Here is a 22,177-nt window from a genome sequence, read left to right as displayed (position 1 = left end):
CTTCACTACCGTCACCTGTGCATCCTGACGAAGCCGTCAAGAACCGCCGTCTCGCTGGCACTGCACTGTCAGCTCTCAAAGGACATGGAGGTGCCGGCTCGCAATGTCATTCACCAACGGTTTGAGCTGCCCAGTAGCATAGCTGCTCGCGCATGCCGTCGTTACACTCATATGAGTCGCAAGACTTGACAATTGGGCTTGACCTCTTCTCAGTCTAGGCACCCAAGGTGCTCTAATGTATGAACTCTCTCAACCTTAGCTGATATTGCTTTCGAATGTCGCCCGCCCGCCTCATGTCTATCGTGGAGTTGCCGTTGTGAAGGAGTCCTTCCGCATGTTCCGCCCAGAAGCTCACCAACTCTCAACCCAGGAGCATAACGCCGTACACATGGCCGATTTTTTTTTCGCACAAAGACACAAGCTTTGTGAGGCGAACGATGAGCTGCTAGACTCTGTTCTCACATCTAGCCGCAATCCGCCGTCCATGCAACCCTCCCCCGTGAGCAAGTGATTGGCTCACATTCTCTGCGCGATTTGCGACCTGCGCTTCATGCTGCTGCCCTCCACTTTGGGGGCATTTACGCCGAACTAATCAGGACTTGACGGAGATAAGTCAGACGCGTGAACAGGGAATCAGAGGGAGGAGACAAGCCTCCGCATCTCACATTCAAACCGAGCCTGCCCCGAGAAAAGCCTGTCTTGTCGATTGCCGCCTGTTCATCTTTGCTCCAACCGGCCAGACTGGACTGAGGGTGGCAGTTGCGCGCGTTGTTTGCTTGCCGGCCATAGCAACCCTGCAGGATGAGGTCCCATAGCTCTTCCTTGAAGAATAAGCGCCAAACCGACATATCCGCCCGACATAACTCCCTCCGATGCCCGCGAACCTCGCGGTTCTCTTCCATCCCGTAGCCTGTCTTCCTATTACGGTACTTCTCAACTCGTCACGCCGACGTGGGCAACACTTATCCAAGCTAGCCAACGACATCCTTCACTTGTATTTCTCTTCATAGCCTTCTGGTATCCCGCCTGGCATGGAGCCCGACCTTTCCAAGAGTATTACGATGCACCCGCACCCCTTCCGCCTGCACACACCATCTCACCTCGCCAACTCGTCTCGCCGAGGCTCCATGTCCCTCGCTAGCGACGACGCTGCCGCCATTGCTTCTAGTACGGCCCTCGAGACTACATCGTCTCCTCCCATCTCCTCCCAGCCCGAGAAGTACGAAGCTGCCTCTCGACATTCCACCGCCATTACCGACGTCGAGGGACAGCCCGGCCTGCGCTCTGATTCGGACCCTTATGGCCTCTCCTCTGCCTTCAAGACCCCCGAGGATCTCGCCCAGATCAAAGCCAATACTTCGCGTAAGAGGGACCCGACTGGCAATGGCGGCCGCGGCCGCGCCAGCCCTTGGCGCCAGAGCCACAAGGTTCGGCAATTTTACGAAACCCAAAACGCCGCCATCCAGCGCATGCTCAAATCTGTCGACGAGCACGTCGCCGAGGCCCGCCAGGAGGCCGGCGAGGACCAACTCCAATTCCGCATCGCCGTGTGGGGCTCTTTCGGCGCCAATGTCGCTCTCACCGCTCTGCAGCTCTACGCCGCCATCAGCACGGGATCACTCTCTCTCATCACCACTATGGCCGACGCCATCTTCGATCCCCTGAGCAACCTGACGCTCATTCTCGCCAGCCGCGCCATTAGGCGTGTCAACCCGCGCCGCTTTCCCGCGGGCAAGGCACGCCTCGAGACCGTTGGCAACATCGTCTTCTGCTTCCTCATGATCTCGGTCTCACTCATCATCATCGCCTTCGCCGCGCACGAGCTGGCGAGCCGGCCCACGACGGAAGAGACGAAGCCGTTCCGCATCGAGCCCATTGTGGCTGTTTGCGTCGCCTTCGCAACCAAATTTATCCTCTTTCTCTACTGCTTTTCCTTGAGAAACCGTTACTCCCAGGTCCACATCCTCTGGTCTGACCACCGTAACGACCTGATGGTCAACGGTTTCGGCATCCTCACGTCCGTCGGGGGTTCCAAGCTCAAATGGTATATCGACCCAGTGGGCGCCATTGTCCTATCGCTCGTCGTATCGGGAATCTGGCTGCGAACCGCCATTGCAGAGTTTATGCTGCTCGTCGGCGTCACTGCCTCGGTTGAAACGCAGCAGCTCATCACCTATGTCTGCCTGACGCATTCCCCCGCCATTCAGGGCATTGACACGGTGCGCGTCTACCATTCCGGGCCCCGACTCATCGCCGAGGTGGACATAGTCATGAACCCTGAGAACACTCTCACCGAGACGCACGACGTGGCCGAGGCGTTGCAGATCAAACTAGAGAGTCTTCCGGACGTGGAACGGGCCTACGTACATATCGACTACGAGACTACCCACAAGCCGGAGCACGCTTTCAAGAAAGATCTGTAGGAAACAGCTCTTGGGCGTGGGCCGTGATAAAAGCTTGGACGAGAAATGCTACCGGGGATACAGCACTTTAGACGCGAACAGAACAAACTAGGTCTTATCGAATGGACGGCACAAGGAACACACGACTGATCGTGCTAGGAAGCTTGGATAGCCGAAAGAGGACCGCTTTAGTTGCAGTAACGATTATGAATTACAAGCATATAATTATACACCCGTCATAGATCAGGGTAAGAGCTGACCGACGATGTCTGCACTGATATTGAATTCGCCCTTACGCTGCCACTTTCTTTTACCAGTGACCGTCAGCAAGTCATGAAAATCAGTTTCAGCGGGCTCTGGGCCACTGTTGCTATCAGATAATGAAGTGCCGGCCGCAGCTGGCGTTGCAAAAGGCACAAACCCTGAGCCTTCCGGAATCTAAGTCCAACAGGTCTCAGCACAAGGACTTGGAGGGCAAGGGAAAAGGTATACTACCTTTATTAAAACTCGACAGGGCATTGCTGATCACCAAGCACGCCTTTGAGAGGTAGTCCCAACCACCAGGACACGTGCTACTCAACTCGTCGCCGGTAGTGGCATACCCAGCTCCAGATGACAAGGCAAGCCATTGGTTACAATGGCAGGCACCTCGGAAGTTGATGGCGGAAAGCTGGAGCAATGTTGAAGGGCGCAACGAGTAGAGAAAGAAGCCAGCCAGGTCTGTGAGTTCGGCCCTAGCCCCCATCTTTCTCCTCAGTTGTAGGCCGGCGATGAACTTATTTTTGCGGTAGAGGACGGGAGTGGCTTCATGGTTTATCTGCTTGCATGCCCGCAAGATTTCGACATGTGGGTTTCTGTACGCGAGCGTCACTACACGGGGCCTCGGTCGAGGGGCACGCAGATAGGCGATCTGGTGTTCAGGCGGCTCGACTTTCACATAGAGCTGACGTCTGCGGTTGGACACGACGATAGGGTCCGGGGCCAGGAGCAGTAGCTCGTAGATGTCTAGACGAAGCTCATAAGGAAGACTGAGAAAGGTTACGTGATGCGAGTCTGGTTCCGATGCGGGCTGCCGCGACGACTATAAAAAGAGAAGGCAGTCAGCGCCCGTCTTTTGAAATAAAGGTCCAGACTTGGCTATTTCGGAGACGAGAGAAGGTTGTGCAGAAAGTAGATGTCGGACTTGAGCGCGCTCCTCTACGGTCAACTAAGCTGCAGTAGAGACGATAGGTCACTGGCAGATTGGTCTGCCGATGTGCCTGTCGTACTGGATGGACCCTTAATAACGATGGCAGAAAATCCATCCACTCGCGCTGCTGGGTCCCGCACGATACGATCAAGAGCTGGTCTGTAAGATGTCTCTGTGCGTCTGGGCACCCGCTTGGCTTGCGTCGTTCTTTTCGATGTTCCATCAGTCTAGATGACGTAAGATGCATCGTTATAGAGTACACCTTCCCCAGACGATCCACACTCGTGACCCAGTTTGCAGCATATGGTTACTCGATATATCGCAGGGTTCCATCCAACAGATAGTACCACGGTTGAGGGTCGCATCCCAAAACGGAACATACAGTGGGGGGGCGCGAATGGCGGGGACGAGAATTGAGCAACCGAGGCATACGATGGAAGACGGCTATGGGAGTAGAGTGGTTTGAGGGATGGAAAGGCTTCATGACTTACAGTCGTGAGCAGTGTCTGTAGTTCTGGTTGGTAAGCTGATCGGCCCTGATTAGCGGGGTGGACAACCTCGTTTGAAGCAGAGCGGCGGCCCCACGAATGGATATCCATTGCAGGCTGACGTGATGCAGCTGACTGCTTGCAGTTTGGACCCGCCAGTTCAGTTGCGTTACTCGCAATGCTGCAGGAAGGCGATACGAAAAGCGAAAAGGCCTGGACAGGGTATGCGGTTGGGGGCCGTTGGATTAGTGAGAGATGGAGGAAGAGGGTTGAACGCCGAAATCAAACCTCAGTTCAGTGCCCGCGTCTAGCTCGGCTCAGAGTCTCTGGAAGGGACCAGGGCACCCTCATTCTGTTCTCCTAGTATTTTGAGTAAGAGAAGGATATCCTTTCTATACACGTCTCGGTCATGGAAGGGAGAGAGTTTACCACCAATGGCAAGAAATGGCCCAGGCGCCACGGCTAGCCAGATACAAACAATGAGGATCATCACTATGGCAGGGGAGGTTGCTGCTTGGCTTCACGTTATTTTCTCTTTGCCTTTGAATGACGGATTTCCAATGCAAAGATACATACGGTACAGCAGATGCGGGGGAGCTCCGGCGAAATGTGTCGTCGCTCTCTCTCAATGGACAAAGTTTCGAGGGCTCCAAAAAAGAGGGGTGAGGGCAAGGAAGGTGGGGTTTGAGTTGGCTGTTGCTTCCTTCAAGCACATCTGAAATCCGCAGTGTTGATGGGGGAAAGGTGGTGGCCCCGCTCCGCCCGCCTTCCTACCTGTCCATGATTCAATCAAGAATGGCTACGGCGGCTAGAGATGGCCATGCACAACTGGACCGCAGTTACCCTTTGAGGGCGTCGTGGTAGGGATAAGCAGTGTATACATTGGACGATCATGTATGGCGGGATGATTACAGTCACGTGTAACAACAAGTCTGGGTTCACCTTACGGCGTGTCAGTGAGCCCAGACTTTTTACACATGACTGTACCTACCTGTAGGTAAGTTGGTGAGGAGAGTGAAAGTGTATAGTACTGCGTGGTGACTTTCAAGGTAATACTGCATGGCCGTTGAGGGCACGGCAGTCATGGAAGGAAATTGGGTGTCAGAACATATCCAACATATCATTCGATACCCTTGGAGAAGCCAACAAATTGATGTAGTGTGCAGGGTCAAGTTGAGCTTAGGGGGGGGGAAGCAATTTTCTTTTCTTCTTCGACTACGACGACATCGCGTGCCGCGCACGCGGTCTTGAATCTGGCTTCATTTCAAGGATGTTTTTCTCATCTACCTAGGTAGGTACTTTAACAAGGGAGGATACGCCCCAGCTTGAACGCCATGCCTTGCTTGCACTACTACGATGCACCTATAACGCATGGTAGGCCTAATATCCGGATACGTCACAAACTGTGTTGGAGACTAGCCATTGTTCTCAATGAACCCCGAGGATTTATATGGCTCCATTGTCCATCTTCCAACCAAGACCGCGTTTTCCTTTGGCCGTGATAAGCCAGAAAGAGGTATTACGAAGTCAAGATTGTGTGCCTTACATCACTGAGATAGAGGGCTCGAGGCACGGAGACAGTCAAAGGTGGCATATTGTGGGACATGCCAGGAGTGGGTGCAGAAAGCGTTCCAAACAGCGAGAAGAATGGCTCCTAATACATCTGAGTCGCGTGTGGCTGTTCAACACAACTGCCATCGCCCGCGTGTCTGGAATTCCGTCAAGCTAGGGAATGAAGTAGGGGGGGAGGGGATTAGCCTTACCTAGTCATCGCAGTCGAGGCTCAACAAATAATTAAGAAGGGGTTGCTGAAGCTCCTCGTGTATCGTTGCGGGGCTGATCAGAACCAAGAGATTATAGAATCTCGACATTACATTGCAAGTACCCGTACTCGCTAGGCAATGACGGTGAGCCGGTTCACAGTTTAGAGGGACCTACCTACCCTAAGAGGGACCCGCCTTAGTAACGTACCTAAGTACCTCACCTAGGTAAGCACCTACCTACCTACTCGAAACGTACCTTGTTGCGCTTCTGTCTGTCTAGACTTTACCTAGAGCTCCTGCCAGGTGGGGCTTCCAAACACGAAGGCGCAAGGGCCCAGCTGGGGAAAGCGCACTCAAAGTTCACCTGCCTCGCAACGTCAGACTGCGCAACGTCATCCTAGCTTTCGTTTCCATCCTTCTTTCTTTTTCTTCTTTTCGTCACCGGAAGAAGCAAAGAAAAGTCCTGGTCTGCTCCCTGACCCAGCACCGTGAGGGTTTGACGGATGAAAAGAGGTTTCGTTTTTACTATCTCTCCAAAGATCCATAACCTCATTTTATCGTTAACCGCTAACATATCGCCCAGCTATCGCCGCCCACTTGCAAGTCGCAATTTGCTTTGCTGCAACAGCTTCGCTAGTGTTGCTCTCCAAGGACTACGCCATCCGTTCTGTCCTATCCGAGCCCGCATCGCTCTACCTGGGTCCCTGGTCGCGCATCATCGGCTTCCTTGCCAACGACTTGTAGTTTTCGCGAGGAGGTAAAGGTGCTTGCTTGCTTGACCTTGCTTAGGCTACCCGTAGCTTGCCAACGCCTTGCAGCTAGCTGTACGTCCTCCAACTTCGCCAGCTCTAAGATAAACTAAAATGACAACCCTGGCATCGCGACTAACACCGGTTTCCCGCTAATGGTATGATTACGAGCCACAGACATTTACGTCGGTGCCTTCCTATCCACCACGTCCGAGATATTGGGCCATTTCTGGTGACGTTCTTTCCAATTTCCCAACTTTTTCTTGTGTTCCCCAGCAGTCGTCCTCAAGTCGGGCCTGCGTTGACTGAATACGGGAGGATACCACATCAATTCATAGGCTACCTTTTGCCAGCTGCTTGTGTACGACAAGGTTACCCTGGTCCGCCCTTGCTGTGTGCCCACTCCACACCTCCCTCTCGCGCTCCCACCTACATACACTCTCTCTCTCCGCACCAGACTGTCACCTGGACGGGACCTGGACCTGGGACGCACGGCTCGCCATCCCCGCCACACCTATCCGCTGTCCGTCACCCTACCTACAAACAACTTTTGTCGTGCCGCTCTTGTTCTGCACCGCAACTGAACAAACCTGTATAATACCGTTCATGGCCATTCGCTGACATTTTCCCATTGTCATTGTCTCATCGATTCTGCTCTTGAGCCCTGTATCTTGGAACGCCTAACATATACGATGGCGTCGCTTCGTGGAGAGGATCAAGTCTACGCAACGGTTTGTCCTTCCCAAACTGGCATCGCAAACTTGAATAGCGAGGGAGACGGGGAAAAGTAAACAAAGAGCTAACCGCCACTTTCACCCAGCTTTTGTTGAACGACACATACCTACCAGGTCAGTTCGGCGTCTCCAATTCCCTTTCGAGCCCTTGATTAACACATTTGCGGTCAGGCGCATTGGTTCTTGCTCACTCTCTCCGCGATGCCGGCACTTCCAAACAGCTGGCGGTCCTGGTCACGCTCGATACCGTTTCGGCTGAGGTCATCACTGAACTCAAGGTATGCCATTGCCTATTCTACGCGACCTCTGTGGTCTTCCGAACTGCAAACTCATTATCTTCTGCCCTAGGCTGTCTACGATCATGTCATCCCCGTCCCGCGCATACGCAACGCTCGACCCGCGAACCTATACCTGATGAACCGGCCCGACTTGCATTCGGCATTCACCAAAGTTAATCTTTGGAGGCAGACTCAATTCTCCAAAATTGTCTACATTGATGCCGATGTAGTTGCCTACAGAGCTCCTGATGAGCTGTTCGACATCGCCGCTCCCTTTTCCGCCGCGCCTGATATCGGATGGCCGGACCTTTTCAATACTGGTGTCATGGTTTTAACTCCCAACATGGGAGACTACTATGCTCTCATGGCAATGGCCGAGAGAGGCATCTCATTCGATGGAGCCGATCAGGGTCTCCTTAATATGCACTTCAAGAACACGTACAACCGCATCAGCTTCACGTACAACGTGACACCCTCGGCGCATTATCAATACGTGCCTGCCTATCGACACTTTCAGTCGAGTATCAACATGGTACATTTCATTGGCCCTGACAAACCCTGGTTTCAAGGTCGGCAGGCAAGCCAAGGAGACTCGCCGTTTGAAGACATGATTGGGAGATGGTGGGCAGTCTATGACCGACACTACAGAGTTGCCGTAAGTTTTGCAAGGCTGCCATGGCAGAATGGAAGCTTACATTTGTTCAGGAAACAGCACCTGCTCCTGCACTTCAACAACAGAAGTATCAGGATAAAACTTCGCAGCATCAACAGCGGGAACATCAGATCCCTGAGATTGTACAGTACTTTACTAAAGGAGAATTTCAGCCGCAGCCGCAGGCTGCGCGAGCCGCATTAACGGGTGAGCACCTTTATATAGAGCTAAGTTTCTATTAATAGTATTAGCTTAAGGGTAACTAACTTACTAAGGTAGTTAATAATTATTATGGCTCTCCCCACCACGATGCCCATGGACCCGATTCTTCTCAGCCGCATCACCATAACGAACCGCCATATCGCGACCGTGATCAGAAATCCCAGCCTGAGATTGCGTATCAGGCTGGCCAATCCTTTCCCCCTCCCAGCGAGTCGTTTAGTGGTTTTGCTGGAACGCAGGCTGAGGCTCGATCAGAGCAGATTTCAGCACCTCAGGGGCGGGGTCCAACACCGCCACCCGTGGAACAGACGCGAGAGCCAAGCCCTCCTCCTCCAGCATGGGATGCTCAGAGGTTTGTTTGTTACCCTCTTTGTCATCTGTATTTGATGCTGACTTGGCGTAGACAACCACCACCAGCAGACTCGAGGCCCGAGGCGCTCAATTTCCCCTCGCAGACCTACGAGATGTCTCAAGACCCCGCTCCGTTTGTGCCCCCCGAACGATATCCTAGCCCCCCAAGAAATATGTGGTACGAAGTTCCGAAGCAAAAGCCAACGCAGAAGCCTCGACCTCTCTTCCCCTGGGAAGTCAATCAACCCAAGCCGACCAGAACCTTTACCGCAGATCTGGCCGAGCCGGAAGCAGGAGAGTCTTTGAGCACACCGACTGGTGAGCAAGCGGCATCGCCCATATCCCAGGCTCCTGCTGAGCCATCTCTCACAGGATCATCGACGACTGGTCAAAAGGGCGAGCCCAGCACCCCGTCCACCCCGACCATCAAAGTCAGCCCATCGAATCCTTGGACCACTTTCACGCGTACAAATGCCTGGGACGAAGTGCCCGAGATCGAGCGCTACGTCGAGGGTCTTCAAAAGCATCGCCGGGGAAAGAGCCAAGGTTCGGTGGGTCTTGCTGATGAGAAGGCGGCGAAGGAGCACGGCCTCAAGCTCACCGACTTCCCAAGTGTTGTCGAACGACCTAGTCTTCCAGTCACTCCCGCACCAATTCGTCGACCGAAGTTCTGGGGTGGTGGCCCCGGGGCTGGCGATGGTGATAACGAGGAGGAGCTGCCGGTCGCCTACGGCGTGCCGCCGCAGTCGGACTGGGTATGTGTGCATGGAATTCGGTGGACTCCTGCAGATTGTCTTTGCGAATTGACTAACGTGCTTTGGCGTTCCAAGGACCCTTCAGCACAGCTTCAAAAACTGGCTAAACAGCAGTCAGAAGCTTTGCTGAAGAAGCTTGGTGGTAGCGAAGGTGGTCATGAGGGTGTGAGTCGCGAGATCCCAACACGTTCCCTGCCGTTTGGTTCGGAGGGTGCCGTTTCACCTACTTATGCCGCGCAGTCATCTGGAGGGGTGGTGCTCAGTCCGCAGCCGGTAAAAGGCAGCGCGACCACGAGTGTTCTGCGCAGTTTGAGTGGTAGCCGGGCATCGTCAGCAACCACGGCAGTCCCGGCGCCGGCCTACCAAGGTTCGGTCACCAATTGGGAGAGCGGCGAAGGAGTATCGCTCAGAGAGACGCCGGCATTGCTGTCAAACGAGCAGAGCGATGTGTTGGACACGTAACAGGTCATGAAGCGTGAGCATTCCTAATATTTCATTTACCCAGCAGCGATATTCAAGCATACGAGGGATGACAAGTAATGGCATATGGGGATGGAAAAACGCACTTTCACTATACATTGTCGACAACCATAGTGTAAGGATAAGGAGGTTGATAATGTACGGCAAATTATCACGAGTTGCCGCCCAATAGTTTTTGGGGATCTTGTAATTTGCTTAGCGGGTGACTCTGGCGCTCGGTTCGTTCGTCATGGTCATGATATATCACTGCGGAGATGAGTATCCCGACAATGTGCCATGTCTTGCGCGTCCAAAAGTTAATCGCTAATAATCCTACAAGAAAGTGGTATGCTTTTTTACACCTTGCGAGCACAAAAAAAAAAATTGAATGAAGAGGAAGGGGAAAAGACCGCCCTAAACGCCGCGTAATGCCTTCTCTCCGTTCTCGTTTACTCATCGTCCTCGGCTTCCTCGATAGTGACAGCCCTAGCCTTGCCCTTATTACTACTGCCACTGCCACTACCACTGTCCTCCTCGGTGCTCTCCACGCTAGCCGAAGCAGCTGGTGACTTGTCCCCCGCACTCCGATGGGCGCTTTCGTCCTGTCCGGGAGTCTCATCAAAGGACCCCTCCGAAGGCACTGTGTTGCCCAAGCTAGACAATCCCCGTCCGTTGCCAAAAAGCTGGTTCGCTCCGCCCCAGTTGGGCAATACGGGATTCGGGGAGAGGACAGGGGGGGCCTCGGTCTGACCTGTGGTGACGCCGGAACCTAGAACAACGTTGCCCTGATGTTGCTCAGACTCAGCCGAATCAGCCGGAAAGTCGATTGTAGGCGCCGAGTTATTGTCTTGGTGCGGAGTGGCACTGACGGCCGGCGCATTTGGGACGGAAGCCATTGGTTCTGACTGCTGTATGTTCTCGCCCGTTATAGAGGGTGTCGGCTCGGGAAATGGCTGGGATCCTGGGGCACCCTCTATCCGCTGGAGGGGCAGGAGGGACCACCCGGGAGGAATGACTACGCCTTCGGGAAGCTCCGAGCTGCCGGCAGGAATCGCATTCGAGTGGTTTGCAGCTCCGTGTCTAGTCACAACGGGACCATTCACCCGTAATCCCGGGTGAATTGGAAGTTGTGGCAAGGACATTGCAGGAAGCGGGATTTGCTGACTGTGCCCCATGTTGACGGCATTTAGGGCCAGTCCCCCATTTAACACGTTTTGGGCTTGGTCTGATTGCTGTTGCAACTGACGAATGCGGCCGAGCTCTGCCGTAAGGAGCTGAAGTGTCTGTAGTTCTTGGTGCATACTCTGGAGCGACACAACTTCCCGTTGAATCATGTGCTCGAGCTGGAGTATTTGTTGGCGAATTGCCGACATGCTGTTGCCGCCCGGTGTTTGTACGGCTGGCGTAAAGGGGCCGGCAGGAGCTCCTTGTGCAAGAGGCGTAGGGATTGCCTCTGGAGGAACGCCCATTTGCTGAGCCAGCTGCTGCATATTCTCCCCCTGGGCGAACCCGAGACGGATGGGACCCAGCTGAAAGACACGAGCCCCTCCGTTACGGGGTGGTTGCTGAGCAGGTTGCACTATAGGTGCAACACCAGCGGCGTTATCAGCCGGCTGTTGCTGGGCACCCGGGGCTGGGAGAGCGCCTCCCGGCCCACCGAGACCGATCCGGGCGAACATTGCTTCTCGGTTTTGCGGCGCTACAGCGTTGTTATTTTGGTTATTGGTGTTGGTGCTGGCAACAACAGGGCTGCGGCAGGTAGGGCAGACTTGTTGACGCTCGAGCCAGCTCTTGAGGCAGCCAAAGTGCAAGATGTGCCCACAGGGCAGCTTTTTGGGTCGTGTACGCTCGACCGCCCCATTGCTGGGATCCCAGGGCCGCATCTCCTCCCGGCAAATGATGCAAGTATCCTCTCGTGCCAGCTCTTCTTGTGTAGCGTCGGGATACTTGTTCATGTCTTCGACAGCCTTACGGTAGCGCCAGAGCGCAGATCCTCTCTTTATAACAGATCTGGCTGTCATAAAGAGGTCCCGCATGATGTGGATCGGCAGCCCGTAGAATGTAAGGAGTATTCCAAAGAATACCAAGTATATGGCTAGCTTAACGCAATCTAGATGCTGTTAGAGCATGCGTATGAACATGGCGAGTTGCACTTACCAGCAATGAGGTCAAGAATCAAGATCCACTGTCCCTTTGCCTCCCAGCCAGGAACCTCGATGTCCATCTCGTCAATATCCTCCTCACGGGGCAGGTCAGGCTGGTCTTCGCTCGATGCACCACCGTCATGCTCCCTCTGACGGATGATCTCTTCACGCTCCTCCCGAACCTGTCTTCGTCGCTCTTCCAGTCGGTGTCTCGTTTGCGTCTTCACAATGTTCTGCTCCATGACCGACACCATGTAGCGGATTCCGGTGCGCGCGGAGCACGTTGCCAAAACAGCAAACTCGAAGAGAAACATGACCATCATATTGGGTCGTGCTTGCTGGATGACTGTAGTCACCGTGTATCGAAGAAGCCAGATATCGTAGACCAGGCTCAAGAGGAGCGAGAGACTGAGTCGGGTGTGGAAGAGACCGGGATTCGCAGGAGGTTGTTGCTCGAGCACTTCGACACGACCGTCACCAATCCAACCCCAGACCTTGCCTGTCACCAAAGCGGTAAACATGACAAGGAACCATGCGCCAATCTCCTCCCGGAATATCGTCATCGCGAGGCATGTTTCGGTAATAGCGAACCACGCCTTTTCCGAGAGCTGCTCGACCTCTACTTGTCGCAGCGGGCCGTAGAGAAGCCGTTGCAGGCCATAGATCAAGGTGCCATAGATAAGATAGATAAAGTTGACCAAGACCTACAGCCCATGTCAGTTGATTTCCCGGCGGGATCGAGAGCAGAGCCGGAGCAGCGTACCAGTAAGCAGAAATTGCTCTGCGCGAGGTAGACCATGGCCGAATAAAAGTTCGCTCGTTGGTGGAATGCCGAAACGACGACCGAAGCCGCCAGGGCCGTGGAAACCTGCGTTGAGAGTCAGCAAGCTGGGGAGACGGCATAGCGAGCAGACATGGAGCTGGGCGAATGGGAGCTTGCTCGATAGCTCCCGAAGCGTGACCTACCCCTGCGTACCACGCGAGCCTCATCGTGAATTTAGATGGGCTAATAACACGGGATACGGTGATGTGGAGTGAGGGATGCCCTCAAGTGCCCATGTTGTTGATGCAGGCCAAAGAAAGTCCGAATGCGTAGTGTTGGCGTGGCACGTCGGAGCTTGTAGTTGATGCCACGTTAATGACAAGCATCTAGTCGACTGTGGTGTGTGGATTACCTGAGCAGTGACGCCACGGTTTACAACGACCCAGAGTGGCAAGGTTGGAGAAAGAGCACGTGATGGTTCATTGCGGCGGAACCTCGGAACTTTCCTGGCCGACTCCAACGCCGCGATGGTTCTGGTACCTACCTAGCATCCTCATCTATTGTCGGCCGGACTTTTGCCGAAGCTCCGATCCGTGACAAGCTTTTGTCCGTCGACTGCTGTTGAACCAAACAACCAAGCGGAAAGGCATTCTTGAACGGTCCTTCCGGTTGTTTTCAAGGTGAAACAGAGAGAGAGTTCTTCCAGTACTGCAGACGGAAACATTTGAACAATGGCCATATATTTGTGAACCACACATTGACATTACAGAACGTTTCGTTGTTGACCATGATGCCATCAGTCTTGCCTCCAATCATCACTCCAGCGCTTCTTGCGTCGATACGGAGCCAGCCATCTTTGCCAAGGCATGTTTGGTACTTTGTTGCCGCTACTACGTTGACCATACTCAATCGACCGGACGAGATACCGCAGATCTACCAGCATGTCATGAGACATGGAGTTGGTTCTGAAGATGTCAAGCCAGGTTCAGATGAACAACTTGCTATATCGAGAAAGCTACGGGAGGCGCTCATCAAAGCATCGGCGGTTGGAGGATTGCCGAAGGTACCCTCCTCCTCCTCCTCCCCTCCTCCCTCCCCTGGGCATGCATCATTATTGGCGAATACTGACTGATACGGGATAGACGATTAACTCTTTGATGGAGCTCAAAAAGGTCACGCCTGAGCATCTCCTGGATGAGCCGCATGGATCTGACAATTGCATGACATCCTCACCAACTGCGCGATACGTGGACATACATGACACAGCTCCGTATAAAGTGCTGCAGCGAGGCCAAGACTTCTGGAACAAAATATACGGCAAGATTTCAAGACGCATAATGGGTCAGATGGACAGATGTGGCACAGAAGACTTGGGCTTGACTGTCCGCCTGATATATGGCTACATTCTGAGCAACACCAAAGTTCTGTCCCCCGTGGAGACGTCGTATGTCCTTATTGCCGGCTTGATACCGCAGGATGTGAACCCTCAATTAAAGGGACACCTCCGAGGCGCCCTCAATGGCGGGGCATCTGTCGAGGAGGTACGAGCCGTCAGGGCCATTGTCATTGAAATCTGCAAGGCTGCGGGGATGAGGCAGCTCGGTGACGACATGCCTGCTGGATGGGGCTGGCGCAGCGAAGTCTGTTGTCCGTAGACATACATGGCCGAGGAATGCCTTGTCAAGTCGCTTGCATATCTCGCGATACGAGAGACGAGGCTCAACTCGCATGCGAAAGGGTTTCCGCCTCACAGGAATTCTTTCCGCAATAGACGAGGGCGGAAAGCGGATTGCCCAGCACGGTAAGCAGGGCGAAGCTTACTGGCCCACACCCGTCGGCACCCAAGCCGCCGTGTCGAAACAATACTTTGTTCTCGGGATGATTGACGGTAGGACGATGGAACAGGGAAGCGAACTGCAGGCATGGGGCCATACGGGCGTAGGCAAGAACCTCGAAGGGCGGATCCCGAAAGTTGGTGTCGAAACGCTTGCCCCAAATGACCGATACGAACATGGGCAAAAGACAAATCGGGTCTGCCACGGTCCATTGAAGTGCAACCTCGCAGAGATTGGCGCCGGGTTCCCGAGCCACACGAGGGGGTTTTGCGTCGTGCAGATCTATAGTCTACATGCAGCACTCCGTCCGTACGGAATACTTTGTACAGAATGATGGCTCGACCGGGATGGCGGGCAGCCACCAGCAACCAATCCCTGCCAATGAGGGACTGAAAACCTCACTAGAGTGTGCCGAACTTGAGGTCGATGAGTGTGACTGACAACGTTGCTCCCAGAACACCGAAATGATGTCCGGGTGCAACAGCAACAGTGCATCACTCATGCTTCCACATCAAATACCATTATATTTCTCACCATCCATGGCATCTGCTTGGCAGCCACACGAGTGGCGAGACTTGTCAAGGCAGCCATTTAAGGATTCAGATGTTGTGTGGCAATTGACAATTGCAAAAAGCCAATGGCAGGTCTACGATCTTTGCCAGCCCCCAGCGCAGTAAATACACCACGGATGATGGGATAGTTGACACAAGCAGCAGGAATCATCTTCTTCATCTTGCAATAACTATTAATTTCGGAATGCTCTTGGTCCGAGAGTAAACCCTTGTCACCCCAACCGCTTCCGCCCCGCCCTCTGACCTTGTCTTTGAAGCTTCTTGGGTCTTCTCGACAACCATCACCCATCAGTCGCTCGGGGACGTATCCTGTTTGCTGGGAATGACCCATGTGGTCCACGATATGCACCCGCCTCCCCGCTTGACTATGGATGAAATGGTCATCGATTATCGGGGAAGATTGCCGTACGAGACAATCACCCGAATTGGCTTATCGACGGGCGAAGCGAGCTGTCACCGTTGTGCCCCCCACGACGACGACGACGACGACGACGACGACGACGACGGATCACCATTACCATGCGTGCATGTCTTGCTTGTATCCGCCAAGTTGGCTGCCTATTCCACCCCTTTGGGTTTCGCCTGGTTTTCCTTCCTTGGCAGTGGAGCGTTCATGGGAACGAAACTATTTGACATGGATCGGTCACGATCGACGAGATGTACACTACCAGGTCTGTCAACTGTCATCCTTGGCTTCTCTCAGGCCGACGACTGCATACTTCGTACGCCGTGCCTAGCCCAGCCCCGACCAATTCGGTCTCGGCTCCGCAGCCCCTGTGGAGCCTCGCAGGGTTGGTCACAACAATCATGGGCAAGACCATACCACCACGCCGCCCAAACCCGTCCTCGCCAGCGAGAAGGCATTACAGGGCTCACCTACCGAATCCATGCTTGGTCACTTGTCCCAAAGACTAGACTTAAGACAAAACTAATCTACGAATACACTAGTGACCCATGTTCGTGGTCGAGACTTTTCCTTATTATGGCCTTTTCTCCTTGTCGTATGTAAGACGTCCCCTGCGCAATTCATCACACGTGGTTTGGGGCGCATCTGAGGCCCCTTTGAGGCGGCAAACCTTGATCCACCTGATGTGGCATATCTTTCCTTGTCGTCTCGGTAGGCCATCGCGTCGCCGGAGCGGCGGGCGTGGCGCTGATCGAAACCCGCCGTGTCGGGTCCATGGGGCTTTTGGTCTGTGAGACCCGTTTGTTATTTTGTTTCTCTTTCTTCTGGGTTGCCTTCACTTCTCTGTTTTGTCAAGGCGCAGGGGACCAACAAGGGTGGCTGGCCCAGCCCAAGCCTAGCCCAGTCAGATGGGCGCGGTGCCAGTTCTCATTTAGAATGATATTTGCCCAAGTTGAGTTGAGTCATTGCCCACAGACAAGCTCCGCCTGTTGCACAGGTGCATCTTGATATCAAACCAACGCCCCCAAGGGGGGGGGGGGGGGGAAGCAAGCGAAGAAACACACCATGTGAGCCCTTTAATAGAAGGGACATGAAAAGCAGCTTCTGCATCGACTTGGACCACGTCCTATCGCTACTGTCACAGCCTACGCACACCTCCGCACGCCCACGCCACCCCAGCGGCTAGTCAGACTTGCATCTGCTCGAGAGTCTGGACCTTGGTCCAGGGTCGTTGTGTGCAGGTGTATCCATATTTGCCACGAAACTATTGACCTCTGTTCGCTTTGCAGCAACCCGGCTCAATACCACGACGCCATTTACTGGGATGTCTGGTCCCGCCAGATGGGACCCGGGAGTATGGTTTTGGCAGATGGGTATCAGCGTCGGAAGGATGCTTTTTTTTCTCCTTTTTTTCTTACTTTTTTTTTCTTTCCTCTTACCTTTCCTCTTTCCCCCCCTCCCCCTCCCCCCGAAAATTCCGCACTGTTATCATGACATTTTGCTTGCCCATCTAGTGCGGCGAGGGATAGGTATACTCTGCTAGGCTCTAGTGAGAACATCATTATTTTAGCAGTCCGCGGCGTATCTGCCGTCGATGGACTACCAAAGCTTAATCCTTGCCTTCGAGAAATGTCGCGAATTTCTGGATATACCCCTCGATATCTCTCTTGTTGGGGTGAGAGGAGTGGCGGCGGGACGCCACAGCCCAACAATGCGTTGGAGAAGTATTCCTTCACAAAGAAAGCCCGCCGAAAGTGGCATATCAAAGATATTGCCGACCTTCTCCTTCCTTCAAGCCACGGTCCGAGAGGAAAGACCAAGGAGCGAGGCAAAGATCTCAGCGACACATACGCCCACTTCTCTTTCCTAAGTAATCGAGCTTACCAAAGGATTTACATTGCATTAGTTCACTCGCCATGGTGCTATGGCTTGTCTTGTAGATCGAGGTGCCGCCGACGTGGACCCGGTATCACGATCCAGTGGTTGCCGTGTGGAAGAAGAGCCCTGTTCTGCTGGGCTGGGATACGCAGTTCCTGGCCAGGATTTTCACGACAGTGAGCCGAGAGTTGGTTCGCTGCTCTATAGGGTCACAACCAGACAGACTACTGCCCTCACCCACCGCGGCTAACCTGCGCCAGGATCACACTCTGTTCACCGTTCAAACACCTGGCCTGCCCTTCCTTCCTTTGTTTTGTCGTGATTCAAGCATCCAAGAGGCTTGATCTGTGGCGAGGGAGCCACCACCTCGCCTATTACACGCGCCGGCGCTGCTCCTTTGGAACCAAGCCCTATCTTGCGAGCTATCAACCAGCCTTTCGGGTTAGATGTTTGTGAGAAGGATCTTGGGTGTCAAGGGCTCCTGGCACCAGCGCAGCCACACAATGATGCTAATTGACCAACCACCTCAAGCATCAGAGACGATGGCAGCCTCTTCTTCACCAGCTGGGCGGGAAGACACTTCATTACGCGGTTCGGTAGTGGCTAGGGGTGTCGTGGCTAACGGATCCTAGGGCCAAGATGGGGCTGTGTTGGTGCTCAAACGGTTGCTGGGGGGTGATTATGGTGAACATCTTTCTGGCCGCCATCTTGGGCATCACCTGGTTGATAGGAGAGGATCTAGCTCGAGACCGATGTTCCTGCGGCCCATCCACTGTCTTACGACCAAAGCATATCATAACGCAGAAGGGGGTTGTCGTTGCTGCAGGAGCGAGCCCACCCCCTTTTCAGCATTGTGGCCACGACTGCATACTCTTAAAACAGCTAGCCCAAAGCACACATTGGGATTTTCTCAAGCAACAGAGAGTGGGAAGAAAGAGTGGGGAGGAGGGGGGGGATTCCGCGCGGGTTGATCACCCGCCACCAGGGCGGCCAGGCGGGCGTGATTTCGTAGCGGTTAGCTTTTTATTGTACGCATCACCATCGCGGAACCCGGAGCGGTGTGTGGGACGGCGACGGCGTTCCACTTTGGGTTGATGCAAGAGAGTACTAGAGACCCCCTTCTTGCCAGCCAGACCCATCTCGACCGGCTGAACCGGAATGATGCATGATGGAGGGCGCCCAGGTAGAAGGTGGGGGCGCCACTTACACGGCGATGAATCTTTCCCTCGGAAGCACGAGAGACCCGGCCCGAGAAAAGACCAACGATGTCCAGCCAGACAAGGCTTGGGTCTCTTAAAACTACAAGGCCCCGATGTAAGGCGCAACTTTGTCGAGCTGTCATGCTGTCGCCGTCAAGTGCACTCTATTTCGCTCGGTGGCCCTGAGAGGTCGCAAGATCGACATCGCAGGGAGACAGACACGACCAGAGGGAGAGAGCGAGGTACTACGTATTGCACGATCTGCCTTCCTAGTCGATTATGACGCTCAAGGGATTTCCTACCTGTCATCCCGGTGCCCCATGCCATGCCCATGATGATGTTGATGATGATGTTGATGATGGGTAGGTGGCTGGGTGGGGGTATGGTTTGATACCCCATGGAAGCTCCTCCCTCGCAGGAAGAGAGAGTGAGTGAGAGAGGGAGAAAGACAGGACGGGGATTGGGGGGACATGGATGCATATGTCGATCAATATTCAAACACACTCACCTTTTACGTTGCATCGGATCTACACTACAGGACAGGAAGCCATGATTCCTCACCAGTGACAGGCAGACAGACGCTCGCGCATCAGAGGAGAGAGAGAGAGAGGGAGATACCAGGTATGGAAAATGCGACAGGGGAAGGGCATGCATGCATGGCAAGGTGGGGGCATAGAAGGGCCATTACACCATGTTTCTGCCCTGTACCATGTATTTGTACACGTGTTGAAGCTCAGCTCTCCACAGCCAATGCGCCAAACCCGTTCTGGAAGGCTTGCATATAGGCAAAGGCAAATCTCCCATGACCTACCTATCAAGTGTACAAATGTGTCGGGGGAGTGCAAGCAGAAACCAGACATACACAGGGGCCTGAGCCAAAGCCATACTTGTTTCTTTTCCTCCCTTGGCTGATTATGTCTGCCTGCTCTCCGAGTGGTCCGAATGTAGGTAGTCTCCCCTGCGTGTCGTCCCGTTTGCCCTGAACCTGATGGGACGATGGTATGATGAGCGCATCGGGATGTAGAAGCGGGTGTCCTCTGGCAACTGGAGAGATGGGGGGAAGAGGACGAAGCAATGAGACTTGACCACTCATAAGGTGCCTGACTTTCGGTATATTCCATGGTGTTCATCTGCTAGGGCTGGCACGCAATGGTTCGGGTCATGGACCCCTACGCTTGCTTCTGCTTTTGCGAAGACGGAAATGGAGACCAATTGCGGCCCTTGCCACAATGTTACTTACTGTAGGTGTTGCACAGTAGGTCCGGTCGGTAGGCCAGGCGTTCTCCTTCCATGCTGTCGAGGCTAGCACAGAAAATATCAGAGGATGTGCGCCTTGGGCTCCGTTTCTCGCTACCGTACCAACTACCAAGGCTGCGTGTGTTCGGAGTTTATCTCATTTGGATTAAAGATGGAAACCTTGATTTGACTCGCGTGGGGACGTTTCTTCCACAGGGGGGGTGGGTACCTCATCCAGTCAGACGACAGGCCATTGGCCCCGCCTGCTCATCTGTGTCTCTCCCAATTTCGCACTACCTACCAGTATCCGTATACATTGTGCTCGTACCATAGGTACCTACCAGTGGTGCACACACACACACACACCCCTAGCGGTTTACCTACCTACCTACCTACCACTAAGGTACCTAGCGTCTCCTCTTTTTTCATCTGTAGGTATCTTCCCCTGCGCGGGCAGAGAGGCTTTGTACTAGCACCTTAGCTTATGTTTTTCTTTTACCCCGTCCTCTTACCCAAGGCGAGGCGCCAGGGTAGTGTACCTACTTGGTCTGCAAGGACCAGAATGCATGAGAGAGACCGAGGGAGAGTGTTTTCGTGAGCTTACAGCGGCGCGCGACGTCCGTCCCATCGCAGTGTTCCGGCAAGACAGAGATGCAAGAACCCTAATAATAAAGGCAAGGTATGGGGATTAATTCCCAGACGCCTGGAGCCTCGAGCGAAGCTTTGAGGCGAAGGCCGCCGTTGCAGGGTTCGGTCCCGACAATCGAATGGCTCGCACAAGAAACCCGTTCGTGACCAGATGGCAGCTTCGCTGTCTCTCATCAGAGGGAGGGCCGGCGAGCGTTCTCCAACGAAGCGCGTCCGTCGACCCCTCCCTTGGCAAAATTTCCAAACCGTCGTCCCAGGAGTCTGGTTCTCGCGCACCATGTCAATAAACGTCTGGCAGCTTGGGTATACACTACGGATGCTACCCACATAGTAAGTAGGTGCCGCTGGTCCGTCGAAAGCCATTGCGGCACGGGCGAAACCGTTGTCCCTGTCCCATGCACTCTCTGTATCCGTACCCAGAGTCGAAAGATGACCCACCAACCGGTGTCGCACCGCCTGTACCCTAATCCAGTAGAGGCCGGTCTAGACGTGGCCGATGTCGCCGTGGCCCAGGCCTGTTCCGTTTCGGGACGTGGTCTTTGGGTCCAAGTCTTCAATTCCGCCAATATGCCTCCCGTCCCGCCCAGTCCGCTTGATCTCCCAAGTTCCCCGCCGACCGAGACAGTCTGGCCCCTCCCAAGCCGTGTCGGGACTGGCGCCCTGGCTATTCTCGTTTACTATTGCCCTTTCCGTCACAAGCGCGCTTTTTGCATCGGTTCGCCAAGACAGGGGTCCTGCCCAGGTGGGATCTGCGGAATCCAAAGAAACGGATCCGTGGTGCCTCGGTCGCTCGATTTGCTGCCCAAAGCCCTGCCATCCGTCCCGTCCATCTATGAGGTGGCTCCCAATGCTTGGCGAGCATGGGGTAACTGTGGACTGCAGGAAGGGAGACAGGGGCCATCCACAGTCGTGCTCTCCCGGCCAGTGCCGTCTCTGGCAGAAGAAACAAAATGCATCTCGTCTACCGAGTATTGAGCACACACAAAAGCAGCCACGGTCCAAATGCTGCTGCCTTGTGAAATCGAGGCTATCCACCCTGAGGGTCTTGAGGGAGGGGATCGGAGATCGGAGGTCCGATTCCGTTCGTGTTCATGACATCCGCATGACCCGCGCGTGGATCATGACGGCGGATAGGCAATGTCTCGAGACATGGCTACCTACAATCGTTGTCGGCTGTGAGATACGACAATCCAGAGCGATGCGACCAAACCCTGCTCGGTAGCGACCGAGTCTTGGGAGTAGCCCCTGCTCGAGGAATGCAAGCAAGCCATACCATCAGAAAGCGAGCGTGCCGTTGAGGGATCTTGGAGCCTTGGTTCAAAGGCTCGGAACACAACACACGGTGAAGATTTTGGAATACGTGCAACGACGAGGACGAGTATGGAATGCCTCGGAGGCATGTTGCATTTGAGCCAGCCCGCCGTTGTCGGTCGATATCCAGGAAGCGAGCAAGC

At 54.2% G+C, this 22,177-nt stretch overlaps 4 protein-coding genes across 4 annotated transcripts; 3 read left to right on the top strand and 1 right to left on the bottom strand.

Moving 5' to 3' along the window:
• Positions 1-1,031: 1,031 nt before the first annotated feature.
• On the top strand, positions 1,032-2,423 carry GLRG_01272 (cation efflux family protein; the record flags this gene model as incomplete). Its single annotated transcript, XM_008091957.1, has 1 exon — positions 1,032-2,423. The coding sequence occupies one exon, from the start codon at positions 1,032-1,034 to the stop codon at positions 2,421-2,423; it is 1,392 nt and encodes a 463-aa protein (XP_008090148.1).
• Positions 2,424-7,283: 4,860 nt separating this feature from the next.
• GLRG_01271 (glycosyl transferase family 8) lies at positions 7,284-10,045 on the top strand (the record flags this gene model as incomplete). Its single annotated transcript, XM_008091956.1, has 8 exons — positions 7,284-7,322; positions 7,412-7,439; positions 7,497-7,603; positions 7,674-8,258; positions 8,309-8,486; positions 8,535-8,829; positions 8,881-9,583; positions 9,659-10,045. The coding sequence occupies 8 exons, from the start codon at positions 7,284-7,286 to the stop codon at positions 10,043-10,045; spliced, it is 2,322 nt and encodes a 773-aa protein (XP_008090147.1).
• Positions 10,046-10,491: 446 nt separating this feature from the next.
• On the bottom strand, positions 10,492-13,176 carry GLRG_01270 (uncharacterized protein; the record flags this gene model as incomplete). Its single annotated transcript, XM_008091955.1, has 4 exons — positions 10,492-12,152; positions 12,200-12,890; positions 12,950-13,054; positions 13,153-13,176. 4 exons carry the CDS (start codon positions 13,174-13,176, stop codon positions 10,492-10,494), a joined length of 2,481 nt encoding a protein of 826 aa, XP_008090146.1.
• Positions 13,177-13,739: 563 nt separating this feature from the next.
• GLRG_01269 (carboxymuconolactone decarboxylase) lies at positions 13,740-14,604 on the top strand (the record flags this gene model as incomplete). The annotated part of the gene is made up of 2 exons (XM_008091954.1): positions 13,740-14,012; positions 14,092-14,604. 2 exons carry the CDS (start codon positions 13,740-13,742, stop codon positions 14,602-14,604), a joined length of 786 nt encoding a protein of 261 aa, XP_008090145.1.
• Between the last annotated feature and the right edge of the window lie 7,573 nt (positions 14,605-22,177).

This window comes from Colletotrichum graminicola, assembly GCF_000149035.1.
Source record: "Colletotrichum graminicola M1.001 genomic scaffold supercont1.3, whole genome shotgun sequence".
Classification (NCBI taxonomy): Eukaryota; Fungi; Ascomycota; class Sordariomycetes; order Glomerellales; family Glomerellaceae; genus Colletotrichum; species Colletotrichum graminicola.
Note: the sequence above shows the minus strand (reverse complement) of the source record. Positions and strands in the feature narration are given on the sequence as shown.